This window comes from Apodemus sylvaticus, chromosome 4 (genome assembly GCF_947179515.1).
Source record: "Apodemus sylvaticus chromosome 4, mApoSyl1.1, whole genome shotgun sequence".
In the NCBI taxonomy this organism is placed as follows: Eukaryota; Metazoa; Chordata; class Mammalia; order Rodentia; family Muridae; genus Apodemus; species Apodemus sylvaticus.
In genome coordinates this window covers 54,520,419-54,541,201 of record NC_067475.1, presented here as the reverse complement: position 1 = coordinate 54,541,201, position 20,783 = coordinate 54,520,419, and the positions used below count along the sequence as shown (strand labels likewise).

The 20,783-nt window shown below is 43.4% G+C and overlaps 1 protein-coding gene across 1 annotated transcript in view; it reads right to left on the bottom strand.

Moving 5' to 3' along the window:
• The window catches only part of Eeig2 (EEIG family member 2), a 57,810-nt gene continuing 37,027 nt past the window's right edge, over positions 1–20,783 (bottom strand). Inside the window, exons 5-11 of the mRNA XM_052179414.1 lie at positions 18,566–18,612; positions 15,691–15,794; positions 10,507–10,602; positions 9,494–9,704; positions 9,256–9,383; positions 8,419–8,488; positions 1–4,396 (exon numbers count right to left, since the gene is read on the bottom strand). Of these exons, the coding sequence (XP_052035374.1) occupies positions 4,354–4,396; positions 8,419–8,488; positions 9,256–9,383; positions 9,494–9,704; positions 10,507–10,602; positions 15,691–15,794; positions 18,566–18,612 (699 nt within the window). The 3' untranslated portion in view covers positions 1–4,353. The remainder of the gene's footprint in view (positions 4,397–8,418; positions 8,489–9,255; positions 9,384–9,493; positions 9,705–10,506; positions 10,603–15,690; positions 15,795–18,565; positions 18,613–20,783) is intronic.

Sequence of the window (20,783 nt, the reverse complement as noted above, 5' to 3'; positions counted from 1 at the left end):
TAAACTTTTGAGATACTACTTTTTATTGAACATGTATAAGATCCACTTTTATATTATTATAAACATTTTACAAACAAAATTTTATTTTGTTAAAAAACATTTCCTGGATTTTATCACTGAATGGTTAAGACATAAGACATATAATATATAAATATGAAGGTCATTCTCCAAGGATTAGAGCAGAATACCGACGGAGTCACTTCATTTTCTCCTTTTCAGCGCTAAGGACCAACCCCAGGGTCTTGCACATGCTGGAAGGTTCCTTACCACTGAGCTGTTCTTCAGACACCAGTAACATTTTTTTCATAAACACTGTTTTAACCTCTAAAGGACTGGACTAACACAGAGAAAGGTAATCCTCAAGACATATTGCCAAAGCTAATCAAAGTCTTGTATAAGTCTGTCTTTCCTTGCACTGAACTGACCGATGAATAGCAGTCAAAGAATTATATAAGATAAACATACTCATTTCAAAATACAGAACACATTGTAAATCAAATTTTTTGTCATCCTTGTTATATGGGGAGACCACCCATATTACCATCTATATATTTTCTGATAAAAGTCCCATGGAGAAGGGAGTAAGGCCTTATTTCCAGGGCAGTGTTAACTTAGGCTTACTACAGGAATATTTCATCCACACAGCTTGACTAATGACAGCATGCTCAGTACCTAAGATGCCCGGTGGCCTAACAGTCTCAGCTACCCTACTTGATTATACTCACAAGACGTACCATCTAAGAGAACTGAATTTCTGAAATGTCCACATGAAAGACTTGTGAAGAAAATAGTACAATCTCGTCATAGAGATGAGCTCACTGTGTCTCTCGGAGATTTGACATAAACACGGAAGCCTAAGGTTTCAGAAGTGTTTCAGTGAAGTATTTAATGATACTGTCAGCTTATGCTTCAAAAGTGGTCTATTGAACATGAAAATCTGAGAATCTGGAATTGCTTCTGGATGCTTTGACTTACCAAAATTCAGTGTTGACTGATTAAAAAAAAATTGCTTTTTGAGTCAGGGTCAAGATTACCATGGGGGCCCAGACTGTCCTTGAATCCAAGGAGACCATGTATCCCACCCAGGCTAGCCTTGAACTCATAGATCCTCCTGCCTCAGCCTCCCAAGTGCTGGGATTACAGGTGTGAGCCTGAATTTGAGTATTTTTCAAATAGAGATTAGTTGAAGATACTTTCTTTTCCTTCTAGTAAAAAAGGGGTTAAGTGGTCTGCCTCTGTGACTCACAGTTTTGCACAAAAAAGAACAAAAACAAATTAAAAACAAAACCATATATAGAATCTAGCTTGGATATTATTGTCATGGTTTTATGATGGAATGAGGGTAGAGTTTGGGGTTGTTGGTCAAGACTTCAATATAAAAAATTTTAATATACATTAGTTGTTTGTATACAGAAGCCTTCTAACACTGCCACAAAACAGAGCCCAGCCTTCAGGCATATACTAATGGTGTATACTAATGGCTCTGGGCCTTCTCTGCCTTTTCCTGTATGTCACATCCTGTGCAGTTTTGTCCCCAGCCTGTGGCAGGAGAAGTTCTCCTCAAGTGGCCTGTGCATTCTTCTGAACAAGGTATTCCTTTTGTCTTATCACAAATACTAGCTTTAAAGGGTCCTGTCTGCCTTTCTTCTAGGACAGAAGAAGAAAACAACTCACAGCTAAAAATTTCTCCAAGATTGGTCTGTTTAAAATTTGAACTAAATATTAAAAATTAATTTGTTGAGACCCTACTTTTCTAAGTCTATTGTTCTCTAAACTCAAAGCAGAGTTAAAAGTAGACTTGGTACTCAGCAAACAGCTTTCAAAATAGCCTTGTGGCAGAGAGCCTGGCAGTATATGCCACGCAGAAAGAACAGAAATGCAGACACTCCAGCAGCGCTTCACATTCTGATAGGACTACATTGAAATATGAATGCAGAATATGCCCTCAAACACTAGGGGAGGAGAATCCACACTTCAGAGGACTCGAGAGTCACAACTATTCTTTCCCCTTCCAACTCCATGTTTCTAGTTATTAAGTGAATTTTTATAATATTTAACAGTATATGAATCAAGATTATTAGTAGCTTCTAAAATAAAAAGGCATACTTTTTGCACTTTTCAAAATGTCTTCACATTTTCCTTTTTCCTTTTTGAGATAGAGCACCCCATAGCCTCCTTTGGCTCCCAACTCCCTATGGAGTTGACCCCAAACATCTGATCCTCCTGCCTCTACCTCTCAAGTGCTGGGATTATAGGCGTGTACCACCATGCCTGGTTTATGTACTGGGTAGGGATTAAACCCAGGACTTTGTGTAGTCTAGGCAAACATTCTAGCAACTGAGCTATATTCCCCAGACCCACACATTATACTGTTGTAAAAAAAGGTTTCTGTACCATTTAAAATACCAAGATCTAATCCTGTGGTAAGACACAGGGCCAAGGCAGCCAGGCGAAGGCTCAGCTCTGCCCTGACTTCAGCACCTGCATGTGTCTGATGAGCAGCCTCACTGAACCATGCCCACAACCTAGTGTTATTACTGTTCTTTAGAATCCAAAATCATTTGCAGAAGTGCCAATAAAATACAGCCTAGAAATTATATTTTTAAAATAGAAAAATATGCTTTTAAAATTGTCAGATTAAACCTCTCTAAATAATGTCTTTGTTAACTCTAGTTAAAACTTACTTTGATCTTATTGTAACATACAGTAGATCTGCTCATCTGGAAACAGACAGCACGTCCTCACCTATTTGGATAACCTGCTTGAGATGCTAGCTCAGTGTCCTGCCCTCCATGTATGTCTTAATCTGACTCAGATAATCCTTCCTTTTAGTATTCAAAATATTTCAAAACAGGGTGTCATCTTTTTAAAAAAAATTCAGAATCTCTTTGTAAACATAATTTGAATTAATGTAGACTACCTCATTCTTGAGATATTAAAATAAGAATTCTAACACAATTCCAATCTTTCCAAACTTCCCAATCTGGATATCCAAGCATTGCAACAATATTTTGTCAACATAAAAATACCTTGGCCAGAGTAATTCTGTTCTGACCTATGGTCTTCCTGGACATGACTGTGAAGGTGAGGACTTGGGTATTGATGGTTCTGGACAACCTCAAGCTTCTCTTCAGCAAAGGAAAGTTTAGCTCTTTCTACATGGGTACTGTCAAGTAAGACCTGGAAAACTACAGCTTGTGTGCTATGCTGTTAACATGGACCCAGATATCTGGACCCTAAAAGCTGATATGCTACAGTCTACTCTGGCTTCAAATCGCTAAATTCTGACACAGTAAAGAAGGAAACAGTCTTTGGTCCAAGAGGCTGAAATAGGAAAGCGCCAGCCCTGTGGCCTCAGTGCTTAGCCCTAGGCTGAACCTCCATTAGCACAGCCTGGCAAGCTCAGTCCACAGAGGTCTGGCTGTGATGGAGTGCTCTGTCTGACCAGCTGACAGTTTTGTGTCTGTTCTGACCGCTAGACCAGCAAGTCTTAGTTCTGAATGGACTGTGAGACAGCTCTTCTCGTAGCTTGCCTGTGGCAGCCTAATGTACTGATTATTATGCTTACTTTGACTCTTACACTGTGGTACTGGGGCTTTTGCAACTCACCTAATATTAATGACAGGAATAATAGATGCTGCACCATCACAGCATTCCTTCCGCCCGCCTGTTGCAGACTTGGACACATTTGCCATTTGACTTACGTCTGAAATGTTCAGAATTATAAAGTATTTAAAATCTTTTAAGTTATAGCATAGTATTTCCCCAAAGCATGAATACCCTCTCTTTCTGCCAGTTTACTGCATAAAAGGAGTTAATACACTTAGCACAATGCTGTAGTTAACAGGACATGGGAGATTTACTTCATAGGAATTACAACTATCTTGATAGAATTTATAGGGTTTAAACTGACCTCAAGTACTGTCTCTTAAATGTAAAATTAGAAATCAGAGCCCAGACCTGTTGAGCACGCCCAACTTAGACATTTACGTTGGTACACTAAAATCACTCTCAGATGTGGTCAGTGCGGGGGGTGGGGGGTGGGGGGGTGTCTCTGGGTGCTTCAGAGGCACAAGCAGACCTTTTGTTCTGGGTGCTGATACAGGCCACGCCTTCTCTGCCCCGCCCTCTGCCCTCCCCCATCCGTTTACGCGCTCCCTCCCCCCCCTCCCGTGGGTGAGTAGGTGGGAAAGGATGGGGAGGGATGCTTTAAGAAGGGATCAGCCCTGCGTTCCTCTTCACAGATGAACTTCACTTTGAAAACAGGCTCCTTGTTTTTCTGACATGCTTGACTAACACACCTTGAAACACCTGTTGTCCACACAGGGACGCTTCCGCTCGCCGCCTTCACTTCTAGCGTTTGATCACAACTTGTTCATAGGCTCCAGATCCAACCCTGGAACGGCAGTGAGAGGAAAACTTTCAGACCTTGAACTGCGGACGGACTTACTGGCAAGCTCCGAAGAGCTCTCCTCCCAGGCACACCCGCTGGTTTCCTTTCCCCATTTTTGAGACAGGGTTTCTCTGTGTAGCTCTGATTCCTGGGATTAAAGGCGTGTGCCACCCAGCTCCAATCCTAAAATCAGTGTCAGCCAGGGCAGTACACAGGGTTTCCCTGGAGAATGATGGAGTTTTAAGTAACAGTACTGTAGGTCTTAATATATCTTTCTAGAAAGGGGAAGGCCCTTCCCACTCTCTCTCTCTTCTTTTTCCCCTCTTCCTCTCTCTTCTTCTTCCTTTTCAGACAGGGTTTCATGTAACCTAGGCTGGTCTACATCTCTCTGGCTTTGCAGTCCAGTTCTTCCTGTCTCCTAAGTGCTGGGGTCATGGGTGACAGGGCTCAAGATTTCTTTCTTTCTTTTTCTTTCTTTCTTTCTTTCTTTCTTTCTTTCTTTCTTTCTTTCTTTCTTTCTTTCTTTCTCTCTCTCTCTCTCTCTCTCCCTCTCTCTCCCTCCCTCCCCCTCTCTCTCTCCTTCCTTCCTTCCTTTTTTCTTTCTTTCTTTCTTTCTTTCTTTCTTTCTTTCTTTCTTTCTTTCTTTCTCTTTCTTTCTTTCTTTCTCTCTCTCTCTCCCTCTCCCTCCCTCCCTCTCTCTCTCCTTCCTTCCTTCCTTCCTTCCTTCCTTCCTTCCTTCTTTCTTTCTTTCTTTCTTTCTTTCTTTCTTTCTTTCTTTCTTTCTTTCTTTCTTTCTTTCTTTCTTTTTCTTTTTCTTTTTCTTTCTTGAGACAGGGTTTCTCTGTATAGGCCTGGCTGTCCTGGAACTCACTCTGTAGTCCAGGCTGGCCTCGAACCCAGAAATCTGCCTGCCTCTGCCTCCCAGAGTGCTGGGATTAAAGGCGTGTGCGCCGCCACCCGGCTCAAGATTTCTTTTAGTCAATACATGGCTTTATATGTGGCCAGTATTGTAAATTGCACTTGTGTGACATAGATCAAAAGGGAGAGTGCTTTTGGTTGACCCCTCCCCCTAATCTCTTCTCTTCTTTATAATTTAGCTGGGGATAAGGAACCTTGCTGGAGACTGTCTCCTCAAGTCCCCTGTAGATAGGTGTGGTCATGTGACTACATCTTCCCACAAAAAACACAAAGAGACATAATAACTTGCATCTCTCTAGTGTATAAGAAATCCTTGTTCTGGGTTGGACTGACCCCAGCAGTCCAGGCCAGTGAAAGAATAAGATGGCAGTGCATACGTTTTGGGGACAGAGTTGAATGATCAGCCTGGCCATTGCATACTTGAGTTTCTGTGTCCCAGTTCTGTAATAGGCTGGGTATGAAGTGACCAGATACATATGTAGCAGAGGATGGCCTTATCTGACATCAATGGGAGGAGAGGCCCTTGGTCCTGTGGCGGTTCCATACTCCAGCTTAGGGGGATGCTGGAGCAGTGGGCGGGAGTGGGTGGGGGTTGAGTGAGCACCCTCATAGAGGCAAACGGGAGGGGGAGAGGGTGCATAGGATGGGGGAGCTGTGGAGGGGTAACCAGGAAGGGGAATATTATTTGAGATGTAAACGAATGGAATGAGTAATAAAAATAAAGTAAAATAAAGTAAAATTTGCAAGATAAAAATTGAAACAAAAAAAGGAAGAAAGAAAGAAAAATAATGAAAACATCATTTTGAAAACAGAATGATGGAATATACTAAATAACTTGCAGGCTTTGTTAATAGAGCCATTCTGAGACAGCCTATTTAAGTAATGGTCTCATCAACAGGAGACCTTCTGCTGCTGTTATAATTGATGCACTTAGGACCGTGGTTCTGTGCCATCCAGGATGGAGCATGCGTCTCCCTGCTACTGTTTCTTGGTCTGGCAGAATAAAGGTTCTCACTATGTCTTTCAGACAACAGCTAGCTTTACGTTTTTGAATGAGTCATAATTCTATCTTTTCTCAAAGCATCATGGGTGATCAGGAGAACTTCAGTGCTGGTGCTGCACGGAGGTGAGGGTCTTATTGTTAGAAGCTATTAGCAGGGACCCATTTCCTCATTTGTTGAGGTATCAGAGATCCCCTCCCCCATCTGCTGGTTTGCCCTGAGTGTATAGACTTTAATAATCCTAGAGACTATTATGCCTGGTCTAACCCCTTAATGACATTTTCTGAGGTGTTTATGTTTATGGTATATCTTTATCTTTAGGTATAACACGATTATCCCATTCTTACAGTTGGTGAACTGATGAACCTGTGAGCTTCATCTGTAGTCATGGCAATGAAATAAACCAATACAGTGACAGCAAGGTTTATGGGAATTGAAATAGGGTTGGGTTTTTAATTCTTTACTTGTAGAAAGAACGAGGGGACGATCACCAGATTCTCACGGGGGATTCCGCCCACCATGTGCTCTTGGAAGATGCTAGGGCATATGGCGGTGGAGGGCTAATTGACGCTAGGCCTCTATGACGTCAACCATGATGGAGTGGGATTTCTTGGTGACATAGCTGTTTTAAGTGGTCCTTGCTTTTGTAAGCCCAGGAAGCTCACCGGTTCATTAGTTCACCAACCGTTATTTTGGTCTGTTGGTAGTGCTTTATCTTAGCTCCTAGGAGATAAGAATTGACATTCGAACCTCAGAATACTGGAAGGAAGCATATGTGTGTGTGTGTGTGTGTGTGTGTGTGTGTGTGTGAAATAACGGATGGAGAATTCTCAAATCTGATGAATGAAACCCAAACAGAATAAAGATAGAAAAACACACCCAGTCACATCATATGCCAAATTCTAAGAAACCAGTAACAAGGAGGACATCTTGCTCAGTGTGCTGGCACATGTCTTTAGTCCCAGCACTCAGGAGGCAGAGGCAGGTGGGGTTTTCTGATTTTTGAGGATAGCCTGGTCTATATCGAGAGTTCCAGACAAGTCAGAGTTACACTCTGTGACCCTGTCTCAAAGAAAAAAAAATCTTAAAAAATATCTAGATAGTGGCTGGAGAGATGGCTCAGGAGTTTAAGAGTCATTCCCTATTTTCCTGAAGACCCGAGTTCAGTTTTCAGTATTTATATTGGGTGTTTCACAACTGTAACTCCCGCTCCAGGATAGCCAATGCTCTCTTCTGGCTCCTGTGGGTGCACATCGCCACCCCCTACCCTGTATATATCCACACAGACACACATATTAAAAAAAACTTTAAAACAACCATATATAAAAATTATATAAAGATTAAAAACAGAAATGAAGAGGCAAGCGGATTTCTGAGTTCGAGGCCAGCCTAGTCTACAGAGTGAGTTCCAGGACAGCCAGGGCTATACAGAGAAACCCTGTCTTGAAACATCCTCCCCACCAAAAAAAAAAAAAAAAAAAAAAAAAAAAAAAAACAGAAATGAAAACAGCCATTTTGTTTGAAAAAAAAAAGAGAGAAATGTCCCTAAAGTCAAGAAAGGTTAATAGCAGCCTCTGCTGCTGAGTAGGTGCACAGCAGTTCACAGAGGTAAGGCCACTCGCTGGAAATATTTGCTTTGCTCTGTTCTGAAAATTCTTTTTCTGTTCCAATGGTCAAGTGCTCTATTTGTCCAACAGATTCTAAAAATATAAATAAGGTAACAAACTAACATAAAATATGATGCTGCAGACCTCCAGGAAAGAAAAGAATATTCCAGTCATAACCAGCTCCTCTCACGGAAGTGCAGCGTGTGTGTTATTTTAGCCTCAACATAATGGAAACTGCAACCCTTGGCCTTTACTTTTTTCTCAGAGCCTAGGCTAGCTTGGGACTCTTCAGACTATGTAGCTGAGGATAGCCCTGAACTCCTGAACTTTCTGCCCTCACTTCCCAGGCGCTGGGATTATCAGAGGGAGCCACCACACTTGTTTCTGTCCCTCTGAAGTGAGGGTTTCACTCTTGCTAGGTGAGCCTTCTCACTACATGTCCTCTCCCCGTGAAGTAGGACGTCCGTGTTTTAGCAGAGTGACCAGGTGCATGACATACCTGTTTGGAAGGTGGTGGCTGCCAAAGGTTGTACTTCCCCCGGGTCCCACGAATAACCTCAGCCCTTCTTCTGCAACACACAATTGGAATGCTTGCTAAGCGCACAGTTACCAGACCATTCTCAAATAATACGCATGCGGTATTAACCCGCATCTTACATTCATCGAGTGTATCAGAGTTTTATAAGAGCCAACTGGAAAGCCAACCTAACTAACAGTTCTTTCTCACCAACCTCCCCAAAGCTCTTTTCCTTTTAACAGTAATGACAGCTCTTTCTACAAATTTTCAGGAGGCTTAATTATTTCTATTTCCAGCCAGTTACACAACAAAACAGTCTACTGTTAAGTGTTCTTTATTCTCACCAGCATGAGTAATTATACCTTTCAAGCTGGTGGCAGATAAAATTTCAGTTTCTGTGGAAATTGCTGGGAGAGACTGCACAATTCTACTCACGACTGGTTTCAAGATCACTGCGCCAGCCTCCCCCATGGGTCACAGAGGTAGCACTCATGAATTACATGGACAGGAAAGCTTTCTTTAAAATTGATCTCTGCTTTCCCAGACCCACATCATTCCTAGGGCTTGAACCCAGGACCCCATACATCCTAGGAATTTGCTGTATTACCAAACTACACCTCCTTCGGATGATGTCTTCACTAAAGTCTGCTCTTTTCCAAGAACACCAGCCTTTGTCAGAGACAAGCTACAGAACTACCATTGCTTTCATGGGCATGGAATTGAGTTCATGCATCTGCAGCAATACCCCAACCACATGGCTCCACAGCGGCGGGGCACAGCGGTGGGCACAGCGCCTGTACTCATCCGCTGTCTGCACACCTTCTGCACTGGAGTCAAGGCTGAAGTCCTGACTCTGTAGGATTTTCTCTACAATGTCGTCAGCATCCACTCTGGTGTCGTCAACCCGCTTCAGCTGAGACTCAACAGAATCCTGCTTCACTGGGCATCTGTGAAGAGAGCCACAGCTGTTTTGTTTTTGTTTTTGTTTTGTTTTTTTGTACTGATGACATCATGAGAATAAAGATGCTTTGAAATGTAACATTACGTGGGAGGGTACCTGGCGAGCTTCTCGGAAGCTTCTTCTTCCTTAATGGTGGTGGTGGCGGTGGCGGTGGCGGGGTCTGGATTTGGTTCAGTTGTGATTTGCTCAGTTTCGTCGCATGGCTCAAGAATGCTTTCAATCCCTGTTGACGTGCTTCCCACTGAGGTATTTCTCCTATGGCAGAACTCGGAGAAACTGGATGACCGGGAGTGACATGTGCTATACCCTGCCAGAGGAGAAATCACTTTGGGTATACTACCAATGGTCAAGCACACTACAACCTAACCTTTTCTTTCTGTATGTGTGTACAGGTTCATAGGGGTGATAGGGGTGCACGCACGTGTGTGTGTGTGTGTGTGTGTGTGTGTGTAGATGCACGTGTGTGGATGTGTGTCCAGAGGCCAGTTGTTGATCTGGTATTCTCCTCTGTCACTGGCCACTTTGTGCTCTGAGACACTGAACCTTGACCTTGCTGATTTGGCTACAGTAGTCCCTGAAATCCTTCTGTCATTGCCTTCCCAGCCCATAGGTTGCAGGTATTAACTATCATGTCTGACTTTTATGTGAGTGCTGGCGACTGAGCTCAAGTTCTTAAGCTTGCATGGCAAACATTCTACTGAGTCATCTGCCATCTCTGAGATGTAATCCTTTATCCCACAACAATAACCTTTCCACTATAGTAGTTCCAAGTGTATTATTGAATTCTATTTTGTTTGGAGACAGGCACTTGCTATATAGAAAGCAGAGGCGGGCCTTGAACTTACCATCCTTCTGTCTCAGCCTCCCAATTGCTAGGATAACAGGTGTGTGTTACCACATCTGGCTTCAAGTCCATTTAGAACTTGGCTTCTCAACCTTCATAATGCTGGGACCCTTTAATACATGTAGTGACCCCCTTGTAATCATTATGGAGCATAATATAAATATTTGATATGCAGGATATCTGAATGTGACCCCTAAAGGGGTCATGACCTATTGGTTGAGAACCACTGCTTTAGAAGAATAAGGCGTTGAATCCCACTGTGTACCTGATACTTTGGACTGTTGGCTTGCATAGCTTGATGTTCTAGAGTGTCCCCAGGCACCAAGTTCATCTGGAACAGAGGCACTCTTTGCTGAAAGATCTGCAATAAGTCACAACTCAGCATTACTATCTCCTCCAAGTCAGTTTGTATTCTAACTTGCAGATTTTATTACTTTGTAAATTCATAATCAAGGAAAATAAATGATAACGTGATAGAGTCCTTCAAACTGGCACAATGAAAACAACTACATTGCAAGAAATGAAAGAATACTTAAATATCTTAGTTCCTTGGAAAGTTAGGGTACTTTCATCATGTCTACTAGCAGTGTGTCTTAAAATTATTAGTTCCTTTTCCTCAATACTTCTTTAATAAGTCAGGCTTATTCTTATAATTCTCAGGAAAATGTTGGACTTTGGTGTTGTTTCCCTATCATCCACCCACCTACCCACCCACCCACTCACCCACTCACCCACCCATCCATGTATATATGTATGTATGTATGTATGTATGTATGTATGTATGTATGTATCTATCTATCTATCTATCTATCTATCTATCTAATCTAGCCATCCATCAGACATAGTCTCATATCTATCTGTCTGTCTATCTATCTATCTATCTATCTATCTATCTATCTATCTATCTATCTATGTATCAGATATAGTTTCACATTCTATCTATCTATCTATCTATCTATCTATCTATCTATCTATCTATCTATCTATCTATCTATCTATGTATCAGATATGGTTTCACATCTGTCTGCCTGCCTGCCTGTCTGTCTATCTGTCTGTGTATCTATCTATAAGACAGGGTCCTGTAACCCTGGCTACCCTTAAACTCAGTCAGTAGCAGAGTATTCAACTCCTGACCTCCTTTCTTGCTATCTTTGGTGCTTGGATTACAGGTGTACACCACATGCCCTGACACTGTAGTGGTTTTGCTCTTTTGTTTTTAGGTGGTTGGAGGAGATCTTATGCCTTCAGACTTCATCGCAGTAGTGAATTAAAGGTACTTTACTGCCATAATGTCAGCCTTCCTAGTGCTACACCAATACTGTAACTTTTATCAACACAGCATAGGGTGTAGTATCCAGGATGAAAGTTCTTAAAAACCAAATATAAGACTGAAGATGATACAACTTTTTAGAGCACTGGCTGCAAGTTCTTCCAGAGAACTTGGATTCGGTTCCCAGCACCTACGTGGCAGCTCACAACCAGCTGTTATTCCAGCTCCAGGGGGCCCGACACCCTCTTTTGGCCTCTACAGACATGCACATGGTGAACAGACATATACATAGGCAAAACAATCACACACTAAAAAAATAAGATACATACAAATTGAAAAGTAAAGTGACAAAAGAAACATGATAGTATTTATTGTGAGGTACTATTTGGGACCTTGAACTGTTTCTAGTAGGTCCCTGATCACATGCATAGTCTGGATAGCGATTATGCATGGGTGGTACCAGCCCTCCTCCACAGAAGACAGAACTGTTGAATGTTTAGCATTAGTGTAAAACACTTGGAAACAAGAACCGTTGTTAACTCAGGAGCAGAAGGAAAGACAGTTACCACAGTAGCAGCTCTGTAACTGAGATGCTGCACAGTTGCACCAGCAGATGCTGTCAAACATGCAAGCCACTGGTCCTCTGCAAAGGCTTCTCATGTCTGGGCAGACTATAAGGGTCCCAGGTGTTTATCTCTATAGCAGCCCTAAACCCAAGGGACAGCTCCATTGGATCCTCTCCAGGTGATAGCTTGTAGAGATTCCCGAACACCCAGAAGTCTACCCCAGTGTTTGGCTCAGATCTCAGCCATCTGTCTTCTGTTTTCCAAAATGTATTCTATATAAACATTTATTAAGCTCTTATCAAATCAGTTGTCTGTGGTGTAGATGAAACAAACACTGGGGCTACAAAGTCTGAGGCAAAACATATGCAAACAAAATACAGTGTGCTCAGCATTAACCAAAAGAAGGCACTAAGGACCCCAAAGGCCAGTGCACCTCATACCACATGGGAGGAGACCTCACAAGAGGAGGCTAGCCCAGGATCTGCCAATGTAGGAGTCTCTCAGCTAGCTGAGTGGGGACTGTCACAGGGTACAACAGGCCTTGTTTGTAGAGAAGCAGTGGTGAAGTTGGCATAGAGAGCAGTGGAGAGATGTTTGGCAGGAAAGAGGCCGAAGGCACAAGAAGATGCCAGTTGGTGAAGACCTTTCTGGGAGCTGACTGAAGTCAGACTTCGATGACTTTAAGTAAGGGCATGACACTGAAGAATGTACTGGGTAAAGGTCACTTTAGCAAAGGGATAAGCAAAGGGATGGACTGAAGAGAGAAGGTTTTCATTATAACCCAGCTAAGAGTGTGAGGTGTTCAGCACAGACGGCTGAAGTCAGCTACCGAGCAGAAGCTTGTGCCAGGGTGCCTGACCAGTAGGAGAAAGACTTAGGCAAATTTACACTGACATGTGGAATCGGAGGACTATTGATACTCATCACATGCTGACCTGGGCCTTATGCTGGGATATAAAATCCTGGTCATAAAGAACCCAGAGTCTGGCTCGGGAGAAAGATGAGCATATGGATTTCAGTAGGATATGTGACATGAGGGAGACCTTCCCCAAGACATTTGGAAACATGTACTTGTGAATGGAAAGTATCTAACACACACTCATATAAAGAAATTATATTTAAGATAGTTAAATCTAGGGGTGTAGATTACATCACTCAGAAAACTAAGTGAGGGGACTGAACTCCTGTGGGAAGCAACACTGGAGAGGAGGCTGAAGAAGACAGGGAAGGGTTTATGCCTTGGTTTCTGTTTTTGAAGGACTGGGGACTAAAGCCAGGCCCTCAAGCACACAGCAAAGTGCTTGATACCACGGTGACAGCCCTAGCACCTTAAGGAAGTTTCCTTTTAATTTTTTGTTACTATTTGAGAACTTTATACATGCACATGATGTATTATGACCAAATTCACTGCCTATTCCCTCCTCTCCAATTCTTCCTCTCTTTCTCTCTCTCTCTGTCTGTCTGTCTCTCTCTCTGTCTGTCTGTCTCTCTCTCTTTCTCCTATACCAACTTAATGTGCTGTGTTCTTAAGTGGAACCCACTTAGTGCTGCCCCTGTGTGTGTGAGTGCAGGACCATCTACCAGAGCCTCTCAGGGACCATACTCCTGAAGAAAACTTTCTCTCCCTCCCCTAACAACCACTATGGTTATTTGTTTAGTAATTTATTTGAGTGTGTGTGTGTTTGTGTGTGTATCTCTCTCTCTCTCTCTCTCTCTCTCTCTCTCTCTCTCTCTCTCTCTCTCTCTCTCTCTGTGTGTGTATGTGTGTGTGAGATAAGGCATACATGTGGAGGCCGGATGACAACTAGCTAATTGGCTGGAGGGTCCGGGGATTGAACTCATGTCTTCAGAATTGACAGCAAGTGTCTTTATCAACCGGACCATCTTGCTGGCTCAAGGAATCCCTAAGAAGCTAGAAGAGGAAAGGTCATGAAGGAAGGAGACAAGGGATGAGAAGGCTTCAAGAAAGAATTAGTGGCCGAGTCATATGAGAACAGGAAAAGCGCCCACAGGCTTTGGCAATCATGTAATCGCAGACATCAAGACAGCACACAAACCAGATTGCAGAGGAGCTTGACAATCAATGGGCAGTGCCTTGGTTAATTCACTGGAAGTCTGACTAGACTAGGATTGACCTGAGGGCCACCTAACTGGGCCTGTCTGTGAGGTTTAACTGAGGAGTGAAAACCCACCGCATGTGAGCAGAACTGGTTCTGAGCTGAAGTCCTGGGCTGGATGAAGAGGAGGGGAACCGACTGAACACCAGTGTTTATCTTTGTGTTTCCTGACTGCGGGTGCAATGTGACCAGATGCCTCCCCTCCCACTGTGGCTTCCCCACAGCGACAGGCTGCATCCCCTGGAACTGTGAGCCCAAATCTCCTTCAAGTTCTTTTGTCACAGCAACAAGAAAAGTAACAGATGGAAGCAGTCTTGGTTTCTAGAAGTTTGTCTAACGTATACTGTGATGCACGTATGAAATATGTATTCTCTTGGTGATACTTCTCCATGTCTGTCTGTCTGCTTGCCTGTCTGTCTATCTACCCTACACAGGGCTGCTGGGCTCTACGGGACCTCAGAATATAGAGAAGGATGTAAGGGTAATAGGGCTTCCTTTATATTTTCTCAGTAGAGACAACAACTCAGGATGCTTTAAGTGCTGAAGGGAGGAGTTAACAGAAAGATTGACAGTATCTATACGATTAGCTGATTTCAAATCAAGAAATACATACTCATGATCACTTGTAAGAAACCTTATCACTGCACATTTGCAAAGGTAGTGAAAATGTTAATCCTAGCACTTCACTTTTCTTTCCTCTCTTTCCAACAATACACTCTGCTCCCATAATTTGGGAGACAGAAGGACACTCCCATTTTCCTGCAGTCAGGTTGGCATCTTGCTTTTAGCAGCTTAGAAGATTCAGCCTCAGATGTAAGCTTGTCTAGGAAAGTGGATCTCACTCTGTAAGCTAGGCTGGTCTCAAACTCACAGAGATTTGTCTGCCTCTGTCTCCTGAGTGCTGGGATTAAAGGTGTTTATACAACCGCCCAAGAAATGGATCTTAAACTTGTGCTGGGTATTGTGAGTATTAGAAAGTTTCAAGGCACTAACCTGGATCTACCAAGCCCCAAACTGTCAGCTGTGCTAAGGCAGAGCTGACAGCTGAATAGAGCTGAAAAATGTTAGGTTATCTAAGGGAGTGAGCAGCCCTGTTCTTAGACTGACCTTGGTCCAAGAACTGAACTCAGATCATCAGGCTTGGCAGCAAGCACCCTGACATACTGAGCCATCTTGCCAGCCCCTCAGGGTTTAGAATCTTTTTTTTTCTATATTCTTTGTTTACATTCCAAATGATTTCCCCTTTCCCAGTTCCCCCCTCCCCATATGTCCCATAAGCCTTCTTCTCTCCACCCATTCTCCAATCACCCCCCCTCCTTTTTCTCTGTCCTGGTATTCCCCTACAATGCTAGATCAAGCCTTTCCAGGATCAGGACCCTCTCCTTACTTCTTCATGGGAGTCATTTGTTATGCTAATTGTGCCTTTAGATTCTTTTAGGAAATAAAATAGTACCATTTTTCCGAAACTGAAAGACCAGGAAGCTATAGAGCCATACCTGCTATTCCAAGATGCACTTTGAGGGTCTCGCCACCTTTCCTGTCCTCTTCCAGAGACTCGGATTCCCCAGCGATTGGTATTGACATGGATGTAGAAGGAGGCCTGTAAACAGATATTCTAAGGATCAGATCTTGAGCCATGTGTGAGGCTGAAGGTTTGAACTATTCTTAGAGACTCATTATGTGGTCAGCACCTGGCCTTAGTAAGCTCTTTATTAGTGTTATCCTTTTGAAGATGAAATAAAAAAACATTAAATAATCCATAAGTATCTTTTAGAACCTTAAAACCTGAATAATGCATGTGGGAAAGATTTTTATATAAGATATTACTTTTATTTATGTGCATGTGTGGTATGTGGGTACATGCATGTGCAGGTACCATTGACATGGGTGCTGGGGACCCAGGTCCTCTGGAAAAAGCAGCAAGAGCTTTAATCCCTGAGCCATCCCACCTGCCCTGTGGAGAAGTTTTTAATACAACAAAATACTGGGAATAGAAAGAGTTACGGTCTTACGGTGTTCTGAAGAGAGAACCCAATGTGGTGTCACAGCCCTGTATTCAGCTCTTAGGAGGTTGAGGCAGGAGGACCAGATCATCCTAGGACACGCGCAAGCTGGGTACCAGCCTGGGGTACGTGAGGTCTTAAGGCCAAAGCAAACCCTTCAATAGCACCTTTGGATCAAAGCTCAGGCTGTGAGGAGGACACCCACAGCTCTTCACAGTCTGACTTGGAACAAACTCTTTAATTACCAATAGTTGTATTTTAATTTTTGTTGTAATATTTTAGGTTTTTTTGGGGGGGGGGAAGGAACATAATCTTCCTTGGTAGCCCTCGCTGGCTTGGTAACCTGTATGTAGCTCAGACTAGGCTTAAACTTATGAAAAATCCTCCTGCCTCTGTTTTCTGAGTGCTAGAATTACATACAGGCTTGTATTACCATGCCCTGCTGAGTTATATGTTTAAATAACATAAAAAAAACGTGATTAAGAATCCATTGAGTATTTCACAGGAATATATTCATATATATATTCATATATATACATATATATATATATATATATGACTCACAATAAGAATGGGGCCTACAATGACAGTCATAAATCACTAGTGACCTTACTGTGCCTGCATGCCTCAATTCTTAAATGTCAGCTGTCTTTCCTTCCATAGGTGATTACAGCCATAACACATCCAACACTCCCTAACATTTGGCTTTCCTGTCCAGCTATCTCAAAAACCCAGGAGTCATTTCTGCTGAGCGCTCTAAGGCAGGGGCAGCTAGCATTCAGGCCGAGCCAGCTGACCGCAGGGGACTTAGTACAGCAGGCCCAGAATCTGAAACCTTAGCTAGGCTGCTGCAGTTCTGTTGCCCAGGGCAACACAGTTTCAGTGTGTTGGCTCGGTTCTAGTACTTCTTTTGTTCAAAAAAAATCTTTTATATTCTTTGTTAGGATCGCTTGATGTAGCATGGTTGCCTATTAAAGAAATGGGGATTACTAATCCCCATATATCAATGTTAAGAGTCTGTGAAAAGTTACCTCCTTAAATGACATTACATCCTGGATATCCTACAAATATTCCAGGCACCATGACAATGCCCCGTGTGTGTGCACACTGGTTTTTTTCTTCTTGGAATGCTTCTCCTCACCTTCCACACTTAGTACATTCTTATTCATCATTACAGCTGAGCCCAGCGCCACACCCTCAGGAAAGACCTTCTGGCTTTCAAGGATCAGTGGCGATTCGTGGCTCTCAGCTCTCTAGCTCTGTAATATCGTGTGCTGTGTACACGTCTCCCAGGCATCCAGCAGAGCAGAGCATGCATCTCGCCAGCAGTTATGTACCTTTGGTTCCACACAGACATACTTGGCCAAGACAATGGCTCTGCCTTAGCTTCTGCCTATGTAAGATAAGGGTCACACTGGGATGTTTTACAGATTCCTTTTTTAGATGTGGATCTCACTGTGACTTACATCTGAGCTCTGAGTTGTTCCTCCCGGGGGCTTCTCAGGAGAGAAAACATTAACTAATGAAGCAGTCACTTCCGCCGTCGTTCCACAGCTCCCTCACATGGTCTCATTTCTACCTTGTGTCATAAACAAGGGCAGTCCTTTTCACCTGAAACCTCTGTAGCGTTTTACCTTATTCAGAAGGTAAGTGGGGCCATTCGAGTGGCTCCCAAGATGACCATCTGACCTCATCTCCTGTTACCAAGCTCTCCGATCCCTCTGCTCCAGATATCTTGGTCTCCAGGCAGTTACTTGAGCACGCTGGGTACAGGCTCCCCTCAAGACTTTTGTCCGTATTCCCTCCACTTTGAATACACTTTCCCCAAATCTCTGTGTGTCTTGCTTCCCACCTCCTTTAAGTTTCTACTCAAATGTCATCTTATCCAGGAAGGCTTCCCCTGATACTCCATATAAAACAGCACCAGCCATTTAGGGCACATCCCCCCCCCCTCCCCGCCCATCAGAGCATCTATTCCTAGGATGGTTTCTGTGCTTTTTGCCACTTGGTTGTTTCCTTCTTCGAGTACAAACTCTAACATGGGAGAAATGCAGTTTCTTTTGCTCACTGAAAGTTGGAAAGCAGTCCCACACTCAGTAAGGCACCTACCAGATGTTTGTTGAAGAAGAAAACAGAAAGCAAATTAAAACTGTGTTTGTCTAATTCCACCTTAAACCTGAAACCGCAAAGGTGGGGAAAGATGTCTTAACTTACATCTTTTTGAGAGTGGCTTACTTGATACCAGGGGACAGTCACTTCTACAAGGTTCAGGCCACTCTACCAGGAAAGGAACCATTTATCTACAAAAGTGTTTCAATTTGTATCATACTTTCAGACAAAAACGCCCATTTACTGGTTATCAACTTACGTTTTAAAACACGGGTCACCGGACATCAGCTGCATACTGATCAAAACCTAAACAAAAGAGCAACAAATGTCACAGTTACAGAAGATTTCTCCAGAAGCCAGTTTCTGCTAATAGGTGTTTCTCCCACAACACCTAGTCTAACATTTTCTATCTAGAAAGCATTAAGTGAAATAAATGTGTAATGAGGGTGTACCTGGAATTCAATTACTGCTTTATGTAGAGATGGATTAAAAATTATCTTTGGTGTCCAAAACCTTGTGATTCTAAAATTCTTGTTGGAAATGTAAGGATGAAAAGCACTTCCCTAGTAATAATCCCTCCTTAACATGTGGCTGTGTCTGGACTGTCTGTGTTTACTCCAGATTCCTGTGGGGAAGCACAGGCCCTCCAGCTCCACAGATGAGGTTCATGGGATGGCTGCTCCAGGCTCTAAGGGGCAGAGATCTGGCCTTTGCACCAGCTTTGGGCTGGAACTACAGCCTTGCTGTTTCCTGTTGAGATGCTGATATTCCCTGGTTGCTAAGTAACTTTTAAGAATCAACCACAGGACAATCCTATTTATTCTGAGCGAGTCTAGCCTCGTTCTCAGTATGCATCAGAGGGTGGCCTCAGACTTCTCCTTCTCCTACATCCTGGTGCTGCATCAATCCCAGGCCTGCACCTCCACACCCAGTTTATATGGAGGTGGGGACTGAGCCCAGGGATTCTTGCATGCTAGGCAAACATTCTACCAACCAGACTGCATTCCCAGCCCCAAACTCACATTCTAACAGGAGTGATAATAGTGAGGATGGTATTCACAATGATAATGACTTGAGAACTTGTTTTGTTTTGGGTCTTTGGGAGTGTCTCAGAATTCCAGGCTACCCTTGAACTTGCTAGGTAGCCAAGGATAATCTTGAACGTATGATCCTCATGTCTCAGCTTCCTGAGTGCTGGGATTACACAATGCACATTTATACTTGGCTGGCATGGGGAATTTATGTTCCAGATATAAACTTTGTGTTCTAAACACTTCATCTCATTTTATTTTCAACAACCCCATGAGAAAGGGACATTGTCTTTTTGAGACCATAGGGATGAGGGGATATTTTCTGAATCATAGAACTGGCATAGGGTCGAACCCAGGACCACACATACTGAGTCCATAGTCTTACAGACACCCAGGACACAGAGACTACTGCACGCTTTCCAGCCAATGGTTGACATGCGTCTTTTACAATCTCATTCCATTCACAACTTTTTATCCCAGGATGTCCACTACTGTCCCTTTCTTATTTGCTTTTGTCCTTGAGTCTCAGACCTATCCTGCTGACCTGGTTTTCTTATTGTCTCTTCTTTCATGTGGTCCTTCGTTCTGGTTCCCAACTCTACAGGACAGCACTGTGTCTATCTGAATGTCTTAGGATGAAAGAAATTGTATGGGGAGTCAGATCAGAGAAGCGGGAGGGCGCTGAGAGTGGGAGGCAGAGGTTCATTCTTAAGATACCGTATGCATCAAGTCTCTCTTTGTATATTGACAAGGATGGGTCATTAAAAGGGCAGGTGACAAATAGAACAGGTGAGCCAAGGAGAAAAGAAAACTCTTGATTAAGCCTGTGTGGATTCTAGAGCCCAAGAGGAAGGACTGATGTCTAACAGGAGGAGGGTCGTGTCAGCCATCGTAACCACAGGCAAGGCAACAGTTGTGCACTGTTGTAAGAGTGGAAAGACAAGTAGAAGTGTAAACTCTGTGCTGGGATGACGAGGGGACACACATTTAATAAGTTCTATCTTTCTGATAACGGAGGAGCTGAGCACAGCTAAAATGAGGGGAATAAAAATACATTGGGAAAAAAAGACAGGAAGGAGAATATCTAATTGGGCAGAGTGTGGGTGCCAGCTGGAGGTGAGCCTGATTTCAGTAACGCACACTCGGCTGTGTGTCCTCCAGCAATGTTCAGTAGCAGGACACAGACTCAGGGAGGACCCAGACTCAGACCCAGACTCAGGGAGGACCCAGACTCAGGGAGGACCCAAACTCAGGGAGGACCCAAACTCAGGGAGGACCCAGACTCAGGGAGGACCCAGACTCAGACCCAGACTCAGGGAGGACCCAGACTCAGGGAGGATCCAGACTCAGGGAGGACTCAGACTCAGGGAGGACCCAGACTCAGGGAGGATCCAGACTCTCAGGGAGGATCCAGACTCTCAGGGAGGATCCAGACTCAGGGAGGAT